Source organism: Petaurus breviceps, unplaced genomic scaffold, assembly GCF_028583685.1.
Source record: "Petaurus breviceps papuanus isolate PSGF00001 unplaced genomic scaffold, PetGlider_PUasm1.0 38, whole genome shotgun sequence".
Taxonomy (NCBI): Eukaryota; Metazoa; Chordata; class Mammalia; order Diprotodontia; family Petauridae; genus Petaurus; species Petaurus breviceps.
The window spans coordinates 9,134,305-9,160,173 of NW_027186304.1; the positions used below are offsets into that span (position 1 = coordinate 9,134,305).

The 25,869-nt window shown below is 39.5% G+C and overlaps 1 protein-coding gene and 1 long non-coding RNA gene across 7 annotated transcripts in view; one reads left to right on the forward strand and one right to left on the reverse strand.

The window, feature by feature from the left end:
- The window catches only part of LOC138169992 (uncharacterized), a 713,900-nt gene that overhangs the window by 21,712 nt on the left and 666,319 nt on the right, over positions 1-25,869 (reverse strand). The gene's annotated exons all lie outside the window — the stretch shown is intronic.
- Positions 6,361-25,869, forward strand: part of TMX3 (thioredoxin related transmembrane protein 3) — a 95,539-nt gene continuing 76,030 nt past the window's right edge. For 2 of the 6 annotated variants that reach the window (XM_069099574.1, XM_069099579.1), the window contains exons 1-4: positions 6,361-6,541; positions 7,372-7,426; positions 16,908-16,947; positions 18,129-18,252. In XM_069099574.1, the coding sequence (XP_068955675.1) occupies positions 6,496-6,541; positions 7,372-7,426; positions 16,908-16,947; positions 18,129-18,252 (265 nt within the window). In that variant the 5' untranslated portion in view covers positions 6,361-6,495. Of the gene's footprint in view, positions 6,542-6,738; positions 6,989-7,371; positions 7,439-16,907; positions 16,948-17,538; positions 17,648-18,128; positions 18,253-25,869 lie in introns of those variants that run through there. The other 4 variants (XM_069099575.1, XM_069099576.1, XM_069099578.1 and 1 more) reach the window with 4 other exon arrangements.

Consider the following 25,869-nt stretch of genomic DNA (forward strand, 5'->3'; position numbering starts at 1 on the left):
TCCCTGAACCAGGGGCATATCTTGAAACTTGAAGAGTTTGTGACTGTTACATCTGAATCACAGTGAAAGAAATCCTCTCACAGTAAATAGATCATTGATTTATGGATTTGAGCATTTCAGTGAATGCATTCTCTTCCCACAGCAGTCTTGATATTTTGTTACTGTACTTGTGACACCTTGGTATTCAATATTTTAAGGTACATTGTATTATTACATCTTTTTCTAAACTGCTAATGTACCTATTTTTATGCTCTACCAATTTAGCTCACTCAACACTGCTGCTGAGGCAGTTGGATTGATCCAGTTTTGGGGTGTTAAAAAAAAAAAGTGCCTACAGGCAAGTTTTTTTCTAGTAGTTTGTCACCAAGTGTTACCTTTGTCTATCCAAAGACTCTCAGATAAGCTTCCCTAAGGCAACACTTCCTTTCTTTAGGGAAGACAGGCTTGTTTTTGGTATCGTAGTAACACTATAATTTTTTTTTTCTCCCCTTTGAAACTCTGGTAATATAAGTGACAGGGTACAGGCTCTGGGAACCCCCCTTGAAGTTTCCTTGAATCTCCCGACTAGATCAGGCATTCCCCTGAGGCTGTAAACCTTTTATTAACTCTATACCCAATTCTTTGTTACCCTTAACAGGACCTAGCTCTCCATCTTCTGTTATCTCCAGATCCCTTTTGACTACTTCCCATCCTTAATCCTTTCTTTCTTTGTTCTTGGCCTCCAACCTCTAGTCACCCCCAGTCTACTGGTCACTCCCATCACAATCCTCCCTAGACCCCTCTTCCAATCACCCCATCCTACTTGACTAACCCTAGATCCCTCTCACAGTCTTTCTGTATATAAGATCCATCTCTGTTTCCATTAGGGTGCTCAGATTCAATCTGGCCTGCTTGGCAAAACAAGCATCACAAGTGCTCGAATTTCTTCAGAGTCTGGCCAATACAGTGGATCTTTAATATACTTTTCTTTTCTTTGGCTGAAAGAAGACTTGAGTCAAATTCATTTTGGCAGGATCCGTGTGTCCCTATTTGGGGGTCCCACCACCCCTAAATCTCAACCTAAGGATGGTTTTGGTTTTAGCATAAAGTTACTTAGTAAATAGGTTAGAGATGCTTTCAGCTCCTACCAAGAGCCTCATTTTAAAATCTTTATACTTTGCTTCCCTCCTCCCAACCACCATTTATTATCGATTTATTCCAGTAATTGGAGATTTGTCTATCTGTCTCGATGCCTAGAATTAATTTAAGAATAAGGAAAAAAAAATCCTACAGAACTGATTTTTTCTTGTCATATTATTGTATGGTCAAAAATGATGTTTAAAAAATGGCCAAACCTGGTTTGATAAGAGAATATCTGGCTAAACGTGCTTACCCCCATTTACTTAAGATAAAGAAGCCAACCAGTATCACTGGATCACAGACTGTTTTGTTGGGGAGTAAAGTGCAGGAAGAATGGAAGAGAGGGAAGGGGCCAGCTTATGAAGGGCTTTAAAACATTTCTGAAATTGAACTGAAACTGAGGAATGGAGGGATTGGAGGTCATGGTGAGGATAAAGAATAGGGTTAGAAGTTGCAGCTAAGAAGGAAAAGTGGAATGACAAGTTCATCATGTAAGGTAATTTTAGAGTTCATGAAAGTGGCTGTGGAACAATTGTGGGTAATGGCAACATCAAGGGTATGATCATCTGTGTATATAGCTGGGATGAGGTTGGTGGAATAAGTCATGAGAAATAAGCAAACTGAGGAATTATCAGGTTAGGATGTTGAAGGGAATATCGGTATATATGCTGAAATCCCAAATATGATTGTAGTTGCTGGGCTAGAGAGAAAAATTGGGAGCCAGGCACTGAACTGATTGAGGAAACAAAGGGAATATTGGAGGTTAGTAAAAAACAAAAACAAAACAAAAAACAACCACCAGAATTTTGATTGGGTGGTAAATATAGATTTAACGAATCCAAAGAAACAAAGATTACTGCATGAATGGGATTGAGGGAGAAGTAACAAGAAGGAGCAAAGGAGAAGTAAAAAGAAATAACAAGCAGGAGCAAAGATGAAAAAAACTAGTGAGTTGGGAAGAATATGGGTCAAAGTGCAAGGAATACTGGAAAAGGAAGCCAGAGAGGTTGTGTCAATGGGAAGAAGAAAGCCAGGCCTCAGTGAAATATAGAAAATGGAAGGAATGGAAAGAAAAGAGATTTAAGATGACAGCAAGTTTATTACCTATGGAGCAGATATTCCAGAGAGCTAGGCAGAAAGGATGGGTAGTTTTAGAATGTGATGTTAAGGATTATGGAGGGGGAAAGCTGGGTGGAGAGGGGTGGGACAAAGGCAGTGGGCAGCAGGAAGTTTTGGAGAATGGGATTTGAATAATGGCAACTGGGGATTCAGGATCACTGGATTGGGGGATGTAGTTTGTCAGTCCTTCAGGAATGAGTTCTGTTACTTTTTTAACATCCCTAAGGATTGGGTCTGGGGGAAGAGTCCTCTCAGGAGTTTGGCAGAAGTGGTTATCTAGAAAGGGGTGTAGGTTCCCACAAAGGGGGTAAACTAAGGTACAATCAAATCAATTAATAAACATTTTTTTAAGTATCTACTATGTGCCAGACACTGTGCTTAGTGCTGGGAATACAAAAAGAGGCAAAAAGTAGGTTCTGCCCTTAAGGAGTTCACAATCTAATGGAGACACATACATGGCTCCACAATTTGGAAAAAGTCTGTGTTAAGGCACTAGAATCTATCCCTGAAATTCAAGGCTTTGAAGGGTAGAAATATTGAAGGGTAGAAATTGAAGAGGGAAGGGAATAATCATTTTTATAGGACCTACTATGTGCCAGGGAGTTTGCCAAATACTTTTTTCAAATATTATTTCATTTGATAGTCACAATAACTTTGCCAGGTAAGTACTGTTTTTATCCCCATTTTATGGTTGGGGGAAAATGTTAACTGATTTGTCCAAGGTCTCACAGCTACAAAATGTCTGAGGCCAGAAACTCAGGTCATTCTGACTCCAGGCTAAGTGCTCTATCTACTATACCACTAACTGCCTCTGAGCAGTGGGGTTTACTGGAAAGATCACCAAATTTGAACTCAGAAGATCTGGTTTTGATTTTTGGCTAATCATTTTACTACTTCTGTGACCTTGGCAAATTCATTTAATTCCTATGGGCCTCCGTCTCCTAATCTGCAAAATAACAGGGTGGGATTAGATGAATATTGAGTGCTCTCCAGCTTTAAATCTATGATCATATGAACCCTCACATTTGGAGATATTTATTCCAGCCTCAGTAGATATGACCTAAAATCCTAAGAAAATTTTTTAGGTTTATGTCTGAATTTAGGAATCTATTAATTAGTTAATTAGTGTACTTAATTTTTCTAAGTGGATTCAGCTACCACTAGAAGCAGGTCTGAAACAAAACTGTTTTTTTTTCTTTAGCTACTCAGAACTTTATTCCAATTGAAAATCAAATTTTATTGACTATATTAAAAGATAACAATCATTTGGTCCCACTACATTCCCGTTACTCCTTCCTATTCAACAAAAAAGAGTTTGACTGTGCATTAGTCCTGTGTCCATCTACCCTCCTGTTGTCTTCTCTCTCTTCTTCCTCTTGGCTCTTTAATTATTCAAGCAAAGAAAAAGAACACTCACTGTCGGCAGTTTAGCTGTCTAAAGCCAGTATGTTTCTAAAGGAAGAGTTATGTAAGTGGAGCACTTTTTCTTTTGAGCAGCAAAATACCATTATCAAAACATAGACCATATTTTATAGCAATGGTGGTGGTAATGGTGGTGATGGTGGTGGTGGCCTAGAAATCTGAAGACCTGGAATCTTGGCTCTGATGAAATGACCTAAGGCACTTAACTTATCTAAGCCTCATTTTCCTCTTTTGTAAAATGAGAAGCTTGTACAAGATCAGTTGTTCTCAATCTTTCTGTATCTCAGGACCTCTTTATGCTCTTAAAAATTATTGAGGACCTCCTAAAGAGCTTTTGTTAAGGTGGGTAATGATTATCTATATTTACAGCATTTAGAAATTAAAAACACCTTAGTATTAGTATGAAAATAATTTTGACCTTGTGGACCTACTGAAAGGGTTGAAAATGGAGCAGGTTGAAGTTTCTTTGTTGACCAGTGGAGGATCAAGCCTGTGAGTGGATACTGTACTTGCAGCCAGAGGAGAAAGGGAAGTTGAATATAAAATTTAAAAAAAGATACATACAGATGATGATGAACAAAGACATCCCTCATTCGTACAGAAGATGGGAACAGGCATCCCTGATAACCAATCAGTTGCCAAGTCCTGTCCATTTTACCTTTGGTGACTTCTCTGGAACGTAAAGCCCTTTACAACCTTGCTACTCTCCTATATTTCCAACCTTCTTACCATCTTTCTTATCACCACATACCCTTAGTTTCCGTGATATGGGTATCCTTGGAATTCCTTGCACTAGACACCATCACTCTGATCTGGGCATTTTCACTGGCTGTCTTCCATGGCTGGAACTCTCTCCCTTCTTATCTTTGCCTCCTGACTTCTCTGACTTCCTTCAAGTTCCAGCTAAAAACTACTTTCTGATCCCCCTTCATGCTAGTGCTTTTGTTTTGTTGATTACCTCCAATTTACCCTTTCTATATCCTATTTGTATATGATTGTTTACATGTTGTTTCCCCCATTAATCTCGTGTAGTCCTTGCAGGGGATATATTTTTTGCCTTCCTTTGTATCTCTGCCTTTAGCACAGCACCTGTTATATCAGGCAGGGCATAAAACAGGGAAATGTGTTTTCACCAAATGCGTTCACCCTTGTCTTAAAAGAGTTGTACCACAGATTTAAATTGGAAGACCTATTCCCTAGTGGATAGTGAGTTTTTCAGGTATTCCTTTCTGCAGATGATACACGTTGTGCTAATTGAAACATGCCTCCAGAACACTGAAAAGCTTTCTGGAAGACATCTGTAAACACGCGAAGAGTTTTTGTGTAATCATCCTCATAAGAAAAATGAAGCAGTTAAATCAAGTATATTCCTCAGATTATTACACACAACAGTTGGATGGACAACCTGTAGAAATAGTCCAGCAATGTGTGCGTGCACATACACACCTGTTACAGTATACAGGGACAAGTTGTTGGGCCTGGAATTGAACAGGAAGATGAAAGTGGACAGGATCGCCTTTAGGAAATTGTAAAGTTCTTTCATTCTTCCAAACTTCTACCAGAAACAAAGGCCCATCTTTTCAAGGTCAATATTTTATAGATATTGAATAGTTGTATTTCCAAGGAATTGAAAAATGAATATCACGCTAAGTTCACTGGAAAGATGTATTTTTCGGCATAACCTGGCTGCAAAATGTTAGAATTCTGGAGCTTTAAAAAACTGGAGTGAAGGATAGCATCAGGGAAACGTCGGAGGGAAAAGGCGTGCTGTTGACAGGAGGCCTGCAGCGGGAGGGCTTCCGGGGTGCCTTCTGTCACCCCTGAAGTGCTGTCGGTGCGCCAGGCCTGGCCGGGACAAAGCAAAGCCCTCTCCGTGGTGAAGAGGAAGGCGAGGAGGGAGCAGGAAGGCGGCTCGTCCGCAAAGGGACTGGAGGAAGACGCGATGCCGAGAACATGCGGGAGTGGGATCAGAGGGCCGGACAGGAAGGGACGAGGTCCAGGCCGCGGGCAGAGTTCGCGTCCGAAGGCGTGTCACGGCGTGGGGGAGCGCGCCCTAGGGGGGCGCCAAGCGGCCACCCCTCGCGCTCAGGCCGGCAGGTGGGGGCCACTCATGCAGGCGCCTCGCGTGATCTTCCGGAATGCGCTCTGCACACACACATATAATATATATATGTGATATATTGGCGCTTGAAGATATCTCTGAGATAAAGATACACTTTTCGGGGAAGGAACCAGGCCTCGGTTTCCGACGCCTCTCCTCTCGTTCGGGCCTCGGCTGCTCCGGTAGTTGCAGAAGGGCCCGCGCCACCAGGCGTTCCCTTCGAAGGAAGGCTGATGGACGGGTTGGGTCCGGCCACGGCGCGCAGAAACCCGGCTTGGCCTATAGGAGAGTGAGGGAAGAAGGGGAAGGGGGCATGGCTGGGCCAGACGGGAAGGGGCTGGTTAGAAGCCCGCACCGCCGGGCCCACGGCCGGCACCCGCACCCCCAGCTCCTCACCCGGACCGACTTCCGCCGCCCAACACCCCGCCCCCCACCGGTGCCCGGACGACACATTTGTCCCCGCCCAGCGCCGGGGGAGGGGCGGAGGGAATCGGGGGCACGAGGAGAACAGGGGCGCATGCGCCGGGGAAGGGTTCCACGCATGCTCAGAAACTGGGGCCGCTCCGTGAGGCGGTTCGCGGCGGCGGCGCTCACACCTTCGCTCCTCTTCCGCGCCGTGACAGCTGAGCTTCTCCTTCCGGCAGCGGCTGTGGAGGCGGCGGTGGCCTTTCCTCCCTGCTGCGTGACCGTTTCTTCCTTCCGTGGCCGCCCCCTGCGCGTCCGCCCTGGTGACCATGGGAGCTGGAGGCGCTCGGCATCTCCTGCTCCTCTGTGCGGCAGGTAAGCGCGGGCGCTGCTGCGGAGGGAGGCTTCGGGGCGGCGAGGGGACCGAGGGCAGGGCTCGCCCCCGCCCTGGCCCGGCCTCCTAGGGCGCGGGGTGTGGGGCCGGGGGGGGGGGGGGGAGGCCGGAAGGGGAAGGGGGCGGGGGGGGGCAGGGCGCGCGCTCCCCGGTCCCCCAGGGGGTCCCAGGCCTCTGCGGTGCTGCACCCCGTCCGGCACTCTTCGGGGCCCGCCCGCCCGCTCCTCCAGGACCGGGAAGGTGTGGGCGAGAGCGCTGCTTTTAAATCTGGGGGCGTGACTTTGGGCATGTCCCTCTTTCTCCCTCCGTAAAGCCGAGGCGTTGCCCCGAGTGCTGTGTAATCGCTCAGCTTTGCAGACTCTGCCCACCTGCCATGCCTTGCGGGCGGTAGGCGCTTCGTGCGCTGCATCGAATCTGTATAAAATCAGGTATCTTGGAGGAAAAGTGGCAGCACGCCTCAGCGAGTTGACGTAGGCTTCAGGTAGACGGATCCCATAAATCCAGCGCTTTCGTTTTTTCCGGCACCCCGACTTACTGTCTTCCACCAAAAGAGGGGGAGACGCGAGTGTGTAAGGAGCCTCAGAAAAGGAGCCAGAGGAAGCCTGGTGTGGTAGAGAACAGGCAGCTGGGGGAAGGGGAGCGGACGCAGCAGACAGTGCCTTGGAAAATGTCCCGTGGAATGAGCTCGCTCCGCACTGTAGTGGTGTATTGCGGTGAATTAGGGTTAGAGGAAAGTTTTTGGCCAAGGATGTTACTGGGCCCTAAAATACAGGCAGTGCACATGTACGACATTCCTCTTGTTTTCTTTCAGTTGCTGTGCTTGGGCAGACTTCGGACGCAGACGTTGTCGAAGAGTTAGATGAATCGTGAGTATATGGGTACGTGGGTATAGGTGTATGCGTGATATAAAGTGTGACCTGTTCATTACTTCCTAACACTACCTCTTAGTACCATTGATGCATTTATAACACCAGGGAAACGCACAGAGCATATATGCTTGAATGTAAATGCTTTTGGGAGGCAGGCATCTTTTAGTCGGGAAGCGTTAATTAGTGCCTACTGTGTGCCAAAAGACAGTTCCTGCCTTCTAGGAACTCACAATTTAATAGGCAGGTTACTCCAGAGGAGGTTGTCAAAGAATTAGTTTTCTTAATATTTTAAACATGAACGTAGAAAAAAAAATAACTTATATAAATTGTAGAAAGTTTGCATAATACATTTGTTAAATGGTGATTTATTGAAAAATTATTCCATTCTTTACATGTAGATATGACTTTTCAGATACGTGCAATTCTCATATTACTAACGTTTTTGGAGCTCACAATACATTTTTTCCTAAAAATAGTATTGTCAACAGTAGGATCACAAAATCCTATTTAACTTCTACTGTAACTTAAGGGTACCGTTATTGCTACAATGACTGCCAACCTCTGGGCCCCGTGTTACAGAAAGAGAGAGGAAGAAGTTTGTTCTTTCCTTCCTTCCTAGATGCAGGCACATTACTAGGTGTGTTTTAAGAAAATATCCTGTTTATCTCCAGTCTTTTATCATGTTCTTTTATGCTACTCTAACCCCTACAGCCCCCTAATTTAGTTCTGTCCCATCACTTAATAAGACACTAATAATATGGTACATGTGCTTTCACTTAAATCTAAGTCTGAAGTTAGCTTTCTTCTCTTCCTAACCACACTCCAGACATTCTTTTAGTTTAAATGTTTGAAATGAAGCAATCAGATTTGACTAGTTCTGTAGTTTATTAGAGGGCTAAAAGCTCAAGGGTCTGTTTCAATTCCAATTCTGATATTTATATCTTGATGTTAGGCAAATCATTAATAATCTCTGGGCCTAAATTCCATCACTTTAAAATGAGGGAATTGAACTAGATTTTTTCTAAGGGCCCTTCCATCTCTAAAGCTATGATCCTAGAATGATATTTGAAATTATAGGGAGTTCATTGTAGTCTATTGAATAAGATAATGACATAGCCAGGCAGTCAGCAAGTATTTATTTAGCACCATCTACATGCCAAGCATTATGCTCAGTGTCAAGGAGACAAATTAAAAGAGAGTCAGGGCTCTCTAGGAACTCAAAATCTGATGGAGACATCATGAAACAACTGTGTCAAAATAAAATATGTACAGGATGAATTGGGAGTTACTCAACCAAGAGAAGACACTAGCTTTAAGGAGGATCAGTAGAGACTTTTTGGAGAAAGTTGGATTTTTGCTGGAATTTGAAAGAAACCAGAAAAGCCAGGAGATGGAGAAGAGGAGAGAGAGAATTCCAGGGACAGAGGATGGCCAGTGGAAAATTCTTGGAGGCTGGAAATTGGAGTATCTTGTGTGAAGAACATGAAGGAGGACAGTGTTAGTGGAGCTCAGAATATGTGGTGAAAAGGTAGGAGGAAGTTAAGTTCTGTCCAACAGAAGGCTTCATATTTGATTTTGGAGGTGTTTGGGAGCCCCTGCAGTTTGCTGAGTAAGGGAGTGACATGGTCAGACCTGCACTTTAGGAAGATCTCTTTGATTGTTGAGGTGAAAGTGGACTGAAATGGGGAGAAACCTGATGCAAGAAGACCAACTGGAAGGCTGTTGCACTCTTCCATATGTGAGATGTGCACGATCTGCACCAGTGTTGTGACAGTGTCCAAGTTCTCCCAAATGAAGGTCTCCAGAAGGTTTGTTTGTGATGCAGAGCTGGGAGTCAAGAGAGACATGAAGGCTCAGTATGAAGATCTGATAGTCATCTGCATAAAGATGACAATTGATTCCATGATGAAGATTCCATTAAAAGAGAAAATGTAGGGAGAGAAGAGGTGAGAGCCTCTGATGGAATCTTTGGACACATCGCCTGTTTCCATATTTCATAACCCTTATTGCTCCACTTAAACTCCAAGTTACCAGTTATCTTTTAGTTGTCTAATCCAGGGCTTCTTAATCTTTTTTCCACTTGTGACCCCTTCAGAGTTTCTTAAACTTGGTTTCCCTCCTACTTGTCTGACAGCTGCTTTTCAGTCCCTTTTACTAGGTCATCATTCATATTAACTCCATAACTTTGGGTGTTCACTAAGGCCAAGGGTCAGTCCTAAGCCTTCTCCCTCTATACTGTGTTTTCTTACTTGATGGATGACCTCATCACCTCCCAAGGGTTTAATTACCTCTATGCATAAAAATGGATATTGCCTCAGTTTTCCTCATTTATAATTTGATAAGAGTTGGACTCCATGACATCTTAACCCCCTTCTAACTCTAAATTTATTTATTAGATTCGTCTTTTTGTTTGCTGCTTTAGAAAAAAATGAAACATTTCTCTTAAAAGATTTGCCATCTTCCTTAAAGCCACTCTGGTAAATAATAATATATTTGAATGTTAAATTTTGCTTTCATATTAAGTCTTTTGCTGTTTTTATTTATGTTTTTACATATCTTAAAAAATGGTGTTAGAGGGGGCAGCCGGATGGCTCAGTGAGTAAGAGCACTGGCCCCAGTGTCAGGATGACCTGAAGATTGAATCTGGGCTCAGATACTTAGCACTACACCCAGAAATAACTGGCCTTGTGACTTTGAGCAAGTTACTTAACGCCAATTGCTTTAAAAAAAAAAAGATGGTGTTAGAGATAAAGGCTATTTCAGGGTCTTGAAAAATATATTAATATTACTTTGCTGATGTGATTATAGTAGGTTTTATTGACTGATCCTGTAAAAATTGTTTTTACACTTCCTAATTTGTCAGTCTGTTTAATAAAGATGTCCTTTTGGTAAGGTATTTTTGTCCAGTAACTCCTTGATTAGTCTCTGAAGTATTACTAAAAGAACATTGTTTTCAAGTATGTTGCTACATTCAGTTAATGAAGGAAATACATTCATTCAGTAATGACATTTATTTAACACAAATTTGGCTACTTAAGATATGCTTAATATTAGAGGCATAGTGATGATAACTTCCAGCACTTCAAAAAAAGGAAATTTATATAATTTTAAAACCCCATTATTCCTTTATTGAAAATTAGGACATTTGCCCTTCTCTGGTATTGTAGAATTTCTATATTTCAGGGACAGTAACTCAGCAGTTGTATTTGCTGTTATCCATTTCCTTTTATTTTTTTTGGAGGGCAATTGGGGTTAAGTGACTTGCCCAAAGTCACACAGCTAGTAAGTGTAGTGTAGTGTATCCATTCCCTTTCAAAGGTTAATTACAGTGACTCCTGAGTTTTATCTGCCTTATCTATTCCTTTCCCTTCACCTATGAAGTTTCTAACCTAGTTAAGACCTTTTTGCATGAACTATAGCAATATCCTCTTTATTGGTTTCTTTGCCTCCCAATTTCTCCCCTCTTGGTTCTGTCATCTACACTAATGTAAAATTGGTATTTCTCTCCTTCATACACTCTACATTTTAGCCAAACCTGTTTGCCTGCTTTTTCTTATCTATATCATTTCTACCTCATGCCTCTGTGCCTTTGTACAAGTGGTCCTCCATATCTGGAATATAATAGATTCTCACTTTGGCATCTTAGAATCCCTCGCTGACTTACAGGTACAAGTCAGGCGCCATGTCCTGCACTGGGTTTTTCCTGGCTATTTTAAGTTAATAGCATTTTCACACTCTTAAAATTATCTTGTGTACATGTTGAAACCTCTTCTTCCCCCTACTTCCTCCAAATATATAAGGTCTTTGAGTGTATCGACTTCTTCATTTGTGTTTTTGTATATCTGTGACTAACATGGTACCTTCCCATATTTCAATCTTTTTAACTTCTTAAACATTTTTTTGGTATTTTGTGTTTTTATTTTATATTCATTTTCAAATGCTTCCTTCCCCCTTCCTCTATCCAGTAAGCCATCTCTTGTAAAAAATGATTTAAAAAAAGAACAAGATACTTCCTCAGAATCAACCAGTACATTGATTGTATCTGATAGTGTAATACAGTAGTAGAATATTGATTCCCCATCTATAGACTTCTAATTCTTTAGTGAAAGGTAGATAGAATTTTCTAGGGGCCAGGCTTGGCCATTATAATTAGAAGGCATTCGGTTTTGTTTTGTTCTTTCTATTTATATTTGGTTCTAAGTAGTTTACAGTTCTGTATTTTTTTTTTGAAACATTTTTATTGATATCTTTTGCATCTTCATTCATATCTTTTGCTTCATCTCTCCCTTACCCAGAGACCATTCCTTATGACAAACAAAAGAGAAAATAAAGCAGTTTAGCATAGCTAATCAACTTATCAGCTGAGTTTGAAAGTATTTGCAATATTCATAACTATAGTTCCCTATGACTGCAAAAGAGATCGAAAGGTACATTTTTCATTTACTCAAGGGCCAAGTTAATGCATTAAAATTTAACTTCTTTAAGTTTTGATTTCTTGTATGTACACACAACAATGTATAAAGCATTTTGAAAATTGTTGACTTATAAATTCTAGCTGTTAGTGTAATTGTTTTCTGGTTCTGTGTATGTCAGTATGCATCAGTTCATGTGTGTTCATGACCCAGCACCAGTTCATGACACAGTAATAATTCTGTTACATTTATGTACAACAATTGTTATATATTGCATGACTGATGTTCATCTACTTAGTTTCCAGTTCTTTGGACCTACAAAAAGTATTGTTATATATCAAGTATTTTGGTATATATGAAACTTATATTTTTATCTTTGACATCGTTGATGTGTATTCCTGGTAATGGTACTTATGTTCCAAAGGCTGTGGGAATCTTATTTATTGAAGCACAATTCCTATTTACTTTATAGAATGATTGGACCACTTCATAACTCTACCAATATGACTTTCTTTTTTGTGTGTGCCAAACTTAAAACCTAAATAAAATGAGCATTTCCATTTACAAAGGAGAACAGAAAAAGGAAATTGTACATGAAACCACAGAACTTTAATACATAAAAGTTTGCTTTTCCTTTTCAGAACCATCTGCTTGTCTGTTTCCTTCTGGCCTTTGTTCTGTTACCTTTTGTGCCTAAAAAAATGCTTCAATGATTCTTTTCTTATTTTTTAACAATACTATCACTATCTCCCTTTTCCTTTTCTCCTGCCCCCAAGTTGAAAAAAAAAAGAAGGAAAAAAAAAACAAACTCTAGTAACAACTATCTATAGGCAAGCTCATCAAACTTCCTTTTTGACTATGCCTGAAATTTTGTCTCATTCCGTTTGCTTATTTTTTCAACCTCTGTAACATAGACTCTTTTCAGTTCTTTGAAAACTATTGCTTTGACCACTTATCCACTGGAGAATGGTTCTTGTTTTTATTTAGGTATGTAGAGAGAGACACTGTGTGTGTGGGTTTAAAATATATGTCTTGATTATTTTTTGTTGATTCTCTGGGCTTCTCTAAAGAACCCATCGTATTTCCAGCAAATGGAATTAATTTGCTGCTTCTTTGCTTCTTTCTGTAATTTTTTCCTTCAATCTTTTTTTTTTTTGCTGTAATTGGCATTTCTTTAACTATATCAGATAATAATAGTGGAGATAATAGGTATCCTAATCTTACTTGGGATCTAAGCTTCTTGTATTTCTCCATTGCAAATAATATGAGATGGAGTGTTAAGGAGGGGGCACAGGGATGTAATGGTAATGGCAATTTGAAGATCTTCCCTGCCCCTTAATAAGCCTAAATTGAACTTGAGGACCTTTCCTGATTTGAAAATAAACTCTGCTCCCTAATAGGCTTTATGTGGTCACATGGAGCCTGTGGTGGGAAAAGTTTGCGGAAGGGTGGAGCAGACAGAGCCCACAGGAGAAGCAGGCTTTGAAGGAGGCTTGTTTTTCAGGAAGGCACAACTTTTGTTACTGTGTAGTCAAGTGGGTCATGAGGGTTGTGATGTTCTCTGACCCTGGAGGAGGCTATATATAACTCTGAGGAAAGGTTTTGCTTTGGGGCTCACTTTGGGAAGAGTTGTGTGATTTGACCAGATGAGACTCTGAGCAGCTATTAACCCTCCCCCACTTTTAAAAACCCAGATGTTGGTGCTTCTCTCTCTGGTGACTAACAAGGTATAGATGTAATGGTCAGACAGCTAGAAGGCCTGTCTGTTGAATAGTGTTATTTACTCAGTAATTTTGTCTGCTTGTAACTTCTGTTTGTATTCTGTGAAGTTCAGGGTGCTGACTTTTTCCTTGAACTAGGTAAATGATATTTGTTTGTTTGATCAAAGTAAGTGTTACTCCTTTTTGATTTGCTTTCCTTTAGAAAAGCAAATCAAAGAACCTAACAGCCATCCCGGGTATGCTAGGGTGCTTGCTACTAAAAGGGAGAAGGCCAGTTTATATGGATCACAGTGTGGAAAGGGGAGTAATGTCCAGTAGGCCTGGAAAAATAGGTTAGGGTCATCATTTAATAGCATTTTAAACATAATAACAGGTGTTTATATTTTATCCTAGAGACAATGGCAAGGCATGCAGTTTGGTTGTATAGAGGAGTCATATAGTCACATCTGTGCTTGAGGAAAATTACTGGCAAAAGCACATAGAATGTAATGTAGTGATAAGAGATTTGATGCAGAGAGACTAATTAGGAGGCTAGTAACAATAATCCAGGCATTATGTGATCAGAGCCTGCAATAAGTGGGTAGCTATATGAGTGGAGAGGAGGGGTCAGATGGGAAAAGTGTTTTAGTGCTAGAAGCGGCAAGATTTGGCAACTGACTGGTTGTGTGAGATGATGGAGAGTGAGGAACTGAGCATAATTATAATGGACATAGCAAGATGGTGTTGCCTTTGATAAAAACAGGAAATTTTGGAAGAAGGTAGGTTTTAGGGGGATGTGTGACATTGGGACATCAGGTTAGAAATATTTAGCAGGTACTTTGGTGATAGAAGCCTGAAGCTTTGGAGAGAGACTTGGCCTAGATATGTAGATCTAAGAGTTATTTGCATAGAGGTGATAGTTAAACTGCTGGGTGCTAATGAAGTTACTGAGAGAGCAAAGAGAGAAGAGGCCCCAGGACAGAACCTTGGGGAACATAATATGGATAAAGAATCAGCAAATATTAAGAATGGGTCAGACGGTAGAAGAAGGGAACCAGGAGAGAGAGTGATGCCACAAAAACCAGAGAGGAATGCGTATCCAGGAAAAGAGATTATTCAGCAGTGTCATATGCAGTGGTTTGTCCTTCCTTCTCAAAGAGGACCATGACATCAGGGAGATGATGACATGACCTGCAATTTATGACTTTGAGTGAGGGAGGGCTGTGCAAAGTCACCAGCCTCGTTTTCTTCTCTAGGGCTATCTGGGTCCAGTAGTTGGATAGCAGTCTGGACTACTGGAGATGGCCCAGGATGCAGTGGGAGACCTTGGCCCTTTTAAGCTAAAGTCTTTCCACTTTGATTGAGGTAATGCCTATTCGGGGAATAGGCCTCTTTAAGCAGTGAGTCTAGGGATGGCCCCTTTAATTAAAAAAAAATCAAACTGGGAGAGGAAAACCCTTAGTGTTGCTGGCCTAAAGAGAAACAGTTACTCTTTATATTTACTCTGAGCCAGGAATGCCCCAAAACTAACTTAAATGTGGCTTCAGCAGGGACCTATTGTTAGACAGTCCATGAAATCCAGAGTGAATTGGGGTTCAGGCTTGGTCTTTGAGAAAGAAATGTAGCCAGTAAAACCTAAGTGAACTAGGTAGCTTTAGGCCATCAAAATTGCCCTTTATTTGGGCAGGACACCGACAGGTAAGGGAAGAGGAGGGAAAAGGAGGGGAGAGACCCAACTGGGACTGGCCGGCTAGGTTCCCATTCAGGCAGCTCTGACTAATCACAGGTTGTGATTTGTCTTTCATTCTCAAAGAGGACCATGACCCCAGGGAGATGATGACATGCCTTGCAATTGACTTTGATTTGAGTGAGGGGGGTGCTGTGCATAGTCACCAGCCTCACTTTCTTCTCCAGAGCCATCTGGGTCCAGTGGCTAGATTTCAGTCTGGAAGACTGGAAATGGCCCAGAATGCAGTGGGAGACCTTGGCCCTTTTAAGCTAAGGTCTTTCCAGTTTCTCACTTTGAATAAGGCAGTGCACATTTAGTGAATAGGCCTCTTTAAGCAGACTAGGGATAACTCCTTGAATAAAAAAAAATCTATATATCTGTATCTATCTCTATGTCTATCTATTCATCTATATCTATCTAAATATCTATCTGTCTGTCTGTCTATCTATCTATCTATCTATCTATCTATCTATCTATCTATCATACTGGGAAGGGAAGACTTCTGGGTACTGCCATATGCAGCAACTAGGTGGAGCAGGATTAGAGCTAAGAAAAGAAAATCCAATTTAACAATTGAGATCATTTTTAAATTTTGAGAGAGTAGTTTCAATTGTATTAAGTTAAAATTCAGATTGCAAAGGGAGTGAAAGGAGAGGAATTAGAAATATAATAAATGTAGACAGTTTCTTTTAAGAGTTGGGCTGGGAAAAGAAAGGAATATATGGGATAACTTGTAGGTTTGGTAAGATCTACCATAATAGGATGAAGGCAAACTGGTATCTTTGAAGACAATAAGGAATAAACTACTGGATGTAAAAAGGTTTGAAGATTCAAAGAGAAGGCAGTGATTAAGTATACATTCTAATAGACAATGTGGGAGAGGATCATTGCAAGAAGGGATGCCTTATTTTCACAGACTAGAGGAAAGCAGGAGAAATTAGGAGGTGATGTCAAGGGGTTTTGAGGTGAAGAGAATGGGAGAAGGTTGTGGTCACATTGAATGGCTTCAGTTTTTTCAGTAATGTAAAAGAAAAGGTTGTCAGTTGAGAGAGGAGAAGTGAAGAGGGTGTTGAGGGTTGGGAGGAAAAGAGAATGTTTGGAATACCTTCTATAGGGTGTGAGGTAGGGTATCGATTAGGGAGGAGTAAAAAAAATTTCTTTGCTGTCTTAAGGTCCCAGTTCATATTGGATAACATGAATTTTCAGAATTTCCTCCAGCTTCGATGAGCAGCTCAGTAGGAATGGAGGAAATTAAGGTGGAAGTAATCCAGCCCTGTGGTTTTGCAAGAGAAGAACAGCGATAGGAAAAACAGGCAACAGATTCCAGAGCAGTAGAGAGTTGAAATGATTGACATTGAAGGGTTGTGAGAGTGAACCCAGTGCAAGGTTAAAATGGCACTGACTGTATTTCAGAGATAAGAGGTTCTAGGAGAAGCCGCAGGAGTAACATAGTAATAGGCTGCAGGTAGAAAGTATGATGCTATGGTGTAGGTAGTGATATTATAGTGTGATATATATGAATATGTGTATCTGTATATAGATAGCGCTTTTTTGTCTTCTCCTTTGGGAAAAATGGATTATAAAATTCTAAATTGAGCACATCCATAAATCAGATGTATTTTTTTTTTCTCTTTTAGATTTAAAGACAATCGGAAAAATAGCATTTGGCTTGTAGATGTGAGTATACAACTTTGTAGCGGGTTTTCCTTTGGTTAATACTTTCTGTGTTATTTTCTGCCATTTTTTTCTTTTCTGAAAGAAATGATAAGGGACTTTGAGTTTAATATCTCAGTAACACTGAAGTGTGTTGAATCAGTACTTGTATAGACTAATAGAGTAGAATAATCTGAGAATTAATGCAAAATTTCTACCAATAGTGCTGACCTCAGAATCAGTGCCAGGGAACCAATTTATTAGGTAAACAATCTTATAATGTGGCCCTTTTGATACAACATTGCCAAACCCTCCTTGGATGAGGTCCACATTAGGTCTATACTATACTGAACTCCACTGTGAAATAAAAGTGTCAATAGTGAGATTATAGAGTAATTTACTTATAAACCAGACCTCCATTTGTCTAAACCTTAAATTAGCAAAGAGGGTTAGAATAAATCAAAGTCCACGGATGAGCCCAGACATAATTTTTGTCACTTGTTTATAACCAAACAGTTCAATCTCTTTCTTACTGAGTATTTTGTTAGAGCTGCAAATGATGAGCAAAATTGAATTAATTTGAGTTTCATCTTACCTTCCTTTCCTCACTTTCAGGTCAGGGGATAAGTTTAAATCTTATGGCATGGAAGGGCTACGGACAATTTATTATGGCTCTTCAACAGGTGGACCTGGCCAAGACCCCAGCCAGCTGGTGGCAGAAAAGGTCAGGTCCCTACCTGGTTGGGTGGTCAATGGATATTTATTTAAACAGGCCAGCTATTTCCAGTCCCAAAACAGAAGCCCTGGAAGTTCCCCTGTAGATGTGGGGGGAAAGTCAGGGAAGCCCCTAGCACTGTGGGGATATAATGAGAAATCTAATCTGAAGAAAAGAGCTGTAATTATCATCAACTATTAGTTTTCTTTTTGTATTAATTTGACCCCAGTGAATATAAATACAAGCATATTCACTTGGGATTAATGGCATCTGCACTATAAAAGTGTAAAACAGGTATCTGTTTTAAATGAACCTGGTTTGGTAATTTTTGAACATTTATGGAATATAAACTATTAACAGGTGATTTAGTCAGAATTGGAATTCTTGATAGTTCAGAGGCCCTTTAAAAATCAATGTAATACTTTGTTAATGGTTGCTTTGACATTTAGAATCACTGACTTTTTAAAAAAGTTGTCTTGCTTAATTCTAGTTCTATGCTCCATGGTGTGCACACTGCAGAAGATTAGAACCAGTTTGGAATGAAGTTGGTTTGGAGATGAAAAGACTTCGGTCTCCAGTTAAAGTTGGAAAGATGGATGCTACTTCCTATACTAGTAAGCCTTCTCTGCATATTTTAATATGCTCATTATGAGGAATATTGATGTAGTACATTATACACAGCAATAATAACTCACAGTGGTGACATTAAGCAGTAGCATTGTCTTTGCCCTTGAATCTTCTTATACACTTAGTATGTTAGTAATTTTTGAGATTATTTTTACATTAAATTAAATCAGTTTGTCTTATTGAAATACTATTTGTTGAACCTTATGTTAGACACTTTGGAGCTACAGAGGATAAGACATAGTTTTTTTTTTAAAGCAATAGGGGTTAAGTAACTTGCTCAAGGTACACAGCCAGTTATTTCTGGGTGTGGTGCTAAGTATCTGAGCCCGGATTTGATCCAGGTCATCCCGACACTGGAGCCGGTGCTCTTACTCGCTGTGCTACCTGGCCGCCCCGGTAAGACATAGTTTTAATCCTCAGATTGCAATTTAACTTAAGAAGGAAGAACTTCCTTTGGAACAATTTGAGAATAGTTAAATGTTCAACTGTGAGATCCTAGCTATAAGTATAGTAGAAGTTCAGAGGAGAGCTCAAAGAAGATTTAATGGAGGAATTGAGATTTGAGCTGTGTGTTTCTTAAAATGATTTAAATAAATAGGAAAAGAATGAAAATATCCTAGGTAGGGAAAATAACTGAGCAAAGGCACAGAAATGAAATGAACATCAGGTACATACCTAATTGGTTGTACTGATTGAATTCTCTTGTTTTTGATTTAGTACTAAACAGTTTTTGATGATTTCTGATTTATTTTATAGTTTGAGATCTGGTACTGCTACATCTCTTTTGATTGTTCTATTTTACTAATTTCACTTTTTCCTTTTACATGGGTGGTGTTATTTTTTTTTCTAGCTATCTAAAATAATACTTTCATAGTTTGTCATGATGCTGGATAAGTAAATTAATTTATATATTACTGTTGTAAAAAAATTATGTTGGGGGGGCCAGGTAGCACAGTGAGTAAGAGCACCGGCCCCAGAGTTGGGATGACCTGGGATCGAATCTGGGCTCAGACACTTAGCATCCACCCAGAAACACCTGGCCTTGTAACCTTGAGCAAGTTACTTAATCCCACTTGCTTTAAAAAATAAATAAATAAAAATATGTTGGCAAGTCCTAATCATGAGCTAATCATGGCAAGTTCTAATCATAATACTTCAGTTACTCTGCCTTTATCTTCTGTAAAGAATGTTTTGTAGTTGATTTGTGTAGTTACTGTGTGTGTCTTGTGGGTAAACTTGCAGGCATTTTGAACATTATCATTTTATTTTGAATGGAATTTCTCTTTCTTTTCCAGATGAGTTTTATTGCTAATATACAGAAATACTGATGATTTTTATGGATTTATATTCTGTACATTTTGAATGTTGTAGCACCAATGTACCTATGGCAGTTTTGAAATGATGGTGTAATTCTGAATCTCAAAATATAATATACTCTCTAAGTGGAAGACAGAACCAAAACTTTTATTCAACACCAGAAAGCCAAATCCCAAGACCAGAAAGCCAAATCCATCATATCAACAAAGAAATCTATGACAAAAACCATGCAGGGGGCACTGCCATCCCTAAACCTTCCCCCTGTTAGAGCCTTCCCACAAATGAACACTCATAGCTCTCTGCCTGCTTCTTCTCTCTCCCTTAGCTCTAACTGCTCTGACCAACTTTCTCTGGGCTCTGCTCTATACTTCCTGCAAGCCTGTCCTACCACAGGCTTCATGTGACTCAAACTCGTAGTACTTAGGCTTCCTTGTTACTTAAGCAGGAACTATTAACGGATGGGAAAGATCTTCCCATTTACATTACCATTACAAATGTTGAATTTTAGTTAAAATTCTTTTTTTTGACCATCAAATCATAAAGTTATGACCTTGTTTCCTTTTTGCCTCTGCTTTTCCCTTGAATTTCTTGTTCTTATTGTGAGGCTATAGCTACTTTTGGGCAGCTAGCTTATGCAGTGGGTTCTGGGCCTAGAGTCAATAAAGCTCATCTTCCTGAATTCAAATCTGACCTCAGACACATACCAGCTGTGTGAACCTGAGCAAGTCATTTAACCCTGTTTGCCTCAAGTCCTCATCTGTAAAGTAAACTGGAGAAGGAAATGGCAAATCACGTCAGCATCTTTGCCAAGAGAACCTCAGATAGGATCTCAAAGAGTTGGACATAGTCGAAATGACTGAACAACAATGGTTACTTTTCCTGGAACTATGTCAAATAATAGTGGTGATAATTCTTATCCTTGCTTTCTGTGTGATTTGACTGGAAAGGTCTCTGGCTTTTCTCCTCTTTTTAATGTTTAATTTTTTTTCATTCTCAACTTAAATACCAAATAAAATGGGCATCATCATGTATAGTATAACATGAAAAAGTATTGTACATGAAACTGTTAGAACTCTTAGGTAGAATTTGATTTTCTTATGTGTATGAATTCAGCTTGTAGCTTTCAGCGCTGTCCTGTTTGTTTCTTTTAGTCTTCCTTCTGTTCTCTTCTTTACATTAAAAAAAAGAGAATGCCCCACTTTCCTTCTTCATTGCACCCCTCCTCCCCTTCCATCCATTATCTTTCTGTCAAGCCGTGAATATCATGCTCCATCAGTCTTTTAGAATCACAGCCACTTAGTGAATTAATTAAAATTCTCAAGTCTTTCAAATACAATTTTGCTACTTGTATGAATTATTCTCCTATTTCTTCTCATTTTACTCTATATTGGTTCATATAGGCTTTCCTAGTTTTTTTCTGAAAATGACTTTATTTTGCATAGCATAATAATATTCTATTACATTCATGCCACAACATTTTTGCATCTATTCCCCTATTGATGGGCATCATCTTAATTTCCAGTTCTTTGTTATTAAAAAAAACTACCATAAATATTATTGTATGGTGGGTCCTTTTCCTCCTTCTTTGATTTCCTTCTGTCGTGAGTTTAGTAATCTTACCACTAGGTAACAAACAGGGTTTTCCCAGTTTAGTAATTTTTTGACAGTTGCAAATTGCCATCCAGAATGGCTTAACATGTTCACAGCTCTACCAGAATTGCAATAGTATGCTTGTTTTCCTTCAGCCTCTCCAAAAGTTTTCATCTTTGACAATATGTTGGTTATGGGAAGGAACCATAAAGTTACTTTAATTGGTATTTCTCTAATTAGGAGTAATTTGGAACATCTTTTCATATGACTGTTGACTGCTTGGATTTCTTTCTTTGAAAACTGCCTCTTACTGTTCTTTGACCATTTATCAGTCTTGGAGAGTGCCTCTTGTTTTTTTAATTTGAATCAATTCCTTACATGTATTGGATATGAGACACCTATCAGAGAAAACTTGGTATAAAAAAAATCTCATATAATGATTTCCCTTCTAGCTTGAGCTACATTGTTTCTATTTGCAGAGAAGCTTTTATGTCACTAAAATTATCCATTTTACATTCTGTGATCTTTATTCCTTGTTTAGTAATGAACTCTTCATCTATCCATAAATCCAAGAGTTAATTTCTTTCTCTCTTTTTGGATTTGTTTATGATTTCACCCTTTATGATCTTACTGTGGTACATGGTGTAAGGTCTTGGACCATACCTAATTTCTCAGATTACTTTCCTTTTCTGGCATTTTTTGTGAATAATGAATTCTTATGTCAAATGTGGTCAGTTTTTGCAAATACGGCATATGCAACCGAGAAACACATATGCCTCTTTCTGTTCCCATTCAGCAATCTCCAGTGATGTAGTGACTAAATTTTCTGAAAGGATTTGTGTTGTTAAACTTCTTTCTTGTTTATCTTGTCAACTTTTTCTAGATATGAAAGGGATACATTGAGAATCTTCTGTTATTGTTTGTTGTTTATTTTTTCCTGTATTCATTTATCTTTTAAGTATTTAGATGATGTGTCTTTTGGTGCATAAATATTTAGTATTAATTTTGATTGATTATGGTATTTTTAAGGATAGTGTAATTTCTCAACATATCTCTTTAAAGTTGTTGTTTAACTGTTAACCCTGTCTGAGATCCTGATTATTATTTCTGCTTTTTTGAGTTCACTTGAGTAATAATAGATTATGTTCCACCTTCTTATTCTAACTATGTGAGAACCTTTGTTTCAGGTGTGTTTTTTGTACCAATCTGTTTTTGGATTCTGCTTTCTAATCTATTCTGCTGTCCTTGTTCCTTTTATGGGCAACCTTATCCCATTCACTCTTGCAGTTATCATAATCATAATGGCATTAATATAGTGCTTTAGGGTTTGCAGAATATTTCACATACATTATCTCATTTGATACTTGAAACAGCCTTGTGGTAGGTGCAGTTTTTGTCCTGATTATACAGATGAGGAAACAGGCTGAGAGAGTTTATTTTACTTGCTCAAGGTCATACAACTGGTAATTGTTTCAAGCAGGATTTGAGCTTGTTTTCCTGTATCCAAGTCCAGTTTTCTATTCTTTACTCCACCTAGTTGATTTATCATGATTAATTATGCATTTCCTTCCATCATGTGTCTTTTTGTATTTTTTCCTCCCTTTGTTTCTTGTCTCCTTCTTTATAAAAAAAGGTGGTGAAGGAGGACCGTGCTTAACACTGTTGAACTATATATATATAATTTGAGCTATTTTATTTATGACTGGTTCCTCCATTATATAATCTACTCTCTTTCTTAACCTCCTTCTACCCTTTTCTTGTCCCTCTTATTTTTATTTCTCTGATGAGTTTAATGTATTTCTACACCAAGCTTTGTGTCTACGTGTTCTTTGTTCTGTTCAGATGCAAGTGAGTTTCATGTGATTCCCATTGCTTGACCTCTTCCTTTGTGTTTGTATGTTCATCTTATTTAATAACCCTACTATGTAAGACTTTAAGTTCCCTCCCCTTTTCCTTCCTTTCTTCCACAGTAAATTTCTCTTTTCACTCTCTCTTTTTTAAAAAATTCTCTTAAGACTATCCAAATAAAATTAAATCATTCAAGACCTTTGTATTATTTAACTCTTTTTGTGACCCTTGAAGATAGTGGGCTGCCTGAATCCTGGACTGCCTTGGCATTAGTTTGGATCTGCCTCCTGCTGTGACTCCAACAGGGCTATTTGAGCATTGTGCTTCCTGGTAGCTGAATCCAACTTGTTGCCAGGTCTTGTTAATTTTACTTTTATAATCTCTCTCATATAAGCCACCTTGTCTCCATTGACACTGCCACCACCATGGTATAGGACCTTATCACCTTGTATCTCAACTATGAAAACCTCCTTTTTGTCTCCCTGCCTCCAGTCTCTTACTACCCCAGACCATTCTGCAGTCAGATGTCAAATTGTTCTTCTTACAGCACAGGTCTGTCCATGTCACCCACCCTTCCTCTCCACCCTCCTTCATTCAATAAACTCCAGTGGCTCCCAATTCCGGTCAAGATAAAATATCAAATTCTCTGTCTGGTATTCAAAATCCTTCATAAACTGGCCACCTCTAACCTTTCCAGTCTTCTTGCACCTCACCCACACATACTCTAAGATCTAGTGACACTGGCCTCTTTTTTTGTTGTTTGCACAAGGAACTACGTCTCTAGACTCTGGGCATTTTCACTGACTGTCTCTATGCTTGGAACTCTTTCCCTCCTCATCTCCATTTCCATGCTTCCTTCAAGTCCTAGCTAAAATCTCATCTTTTCCAAGGCTCTTTTTTGATCCCTGTGTGTGTGTATGTATATATCTGTATCTTCATTTGACATATATTGTCTCTCTCATTAGATTGTGAGCTTACTGAGAGCAGGGACTCTCCTCTACCTTTCTTTTGTATCTGTTAGCACAGTGCCTGACATGTAGAAGATGTTTAATGAGTCCTTGTTGACTGCCTGACTAACTTCTATGTCCTGTAGTTCCTTACTTCTTTCAGGACTAAGTGCTGAAGCACTGCCTTCTTCATAAAGTCTTTCCTGATCTTCTCAAAAGCTTGTGCTTCCTCTCCTTAAATTATCTTGTATTTTATTTTCACACACACACAACCCAGAGCCATCACTGAGGGGGGAACCAACCTAGTGGGAAAAACATCCTGACAGTCTCATAGACATTGTCATTGTTGAGCAAGTAAGTCCCAAGAGCCCTGGAAATAGCAATGCTCCCCAGAACACAGGTAGTGCTTTAAGCCTAACCCCTACAGCCAGTATCCAATGAGGCAAAACCTGTGGAGAAGAAAGACCCCATTCCTACCAACAGTTACCACTATCTATAGGACAGGCAAGCCATCCTGGTTAAAACAAGTCATCCTGAGGGAGAGACAAATGGGGGTATTGTGCCAGGGAGGTCAAACTACTTCAACTACCATCTTCTCTTGGACTCCAGTGGAGACAGGCCTAGGACTTGAACCCCAAGAACTCTAGGGCACGGAGTGTCCCTTAGTGTCCCTTTAACAGTTTAAGAAATACTGCCCTAAACTGCCTGTCCCATCTTGAGTCCTCAACTCACCCCATCATCAAAGAGAGAAATCTTAGTGAGAAGAGACCTAAAATCCAAACTATATAACCTATCATCAGTTGCTGGCCAACTATCTTTGATTAGCAGGTAAGCCCAAGAGCCCCCAGAATAGTATACTGCCTTCCTTTCCCTTCCCAAGACCACTAAACTTGCTCCTGGCCTTGTAACCATCATATGGGTGCAACCTTTGTGGAGCATAGGACCTGTCATTTGCCTTGGAAAATTCTGTAACCCTCACTTTCTCAGTCACAGTAATTTAAGACTTGGCAAAAAGATTTTGTCACCAAAGTACTTGACATTTTCAACAATTTGAAAATTGTTTAAATTTAGAAATCAATATGATTTTATCATTGGAACCTACATTAAAGATGTCTGCTTTGTTGCTGTACTTTTAAGGACCACTGGACCTTTCCATCTGATTTGCAGCCTAAACCTCTGATGTTGTCTCTTTCTACTAGAAACGTGATGAACTGCTTGAGAACAAGGATTGCTTTGCCTCCTTACTGCCAGTGTTTACGATATGCTTTGCATGTAGTAGCACTAAAAGGCTTGACCTTTATTACTGGAAGAGACCTCAGAGGATAAATGGTCCAAAATCATCATTGTATTTTTGAGGAAACTCAGGTCCAAAGACGTAGAGCGACTTGCTTAAGATGATAGATCCTATGAGTATGTCATTGGCTCCAGAGCTTTTGGTCTTTCCATTGTATCTATCTTGTCTTCCTGTATGTCCCTAGCATACATCTAACATGCTCATTGTAATGAATTTTTTGAGTATAATTGCTGTAGATTTGGATGTCATTTTATTTACATTTTTTGCCTCAATATTCATTAGTGATATTAATCTATAATTCTTTCTCTACTTTTTCTGTAATTTTAGGTTTTAGGAATATTTTTGTTTCATTAAAAGAGTTTGTAAAGTTTTTTTTTAGTTATTGAGAATAATTTATTTAGCTTAGGTATTGTTTTTCATCCAAAAAACTGGACAAAAGGGTACTTTTTCACCATTGATAATGCCTTTATAATATGTTCATTTTCACTTTTCAAGTTTGGGTTGTTTAATGTCATTAGTTAATGTTCTGTTAATTTGACTATTTTATGTTTTAATGAGTAAAATCTGTTTTCTTGTCTTTGTTTTGTTTTCACGGGGTTATGTATATT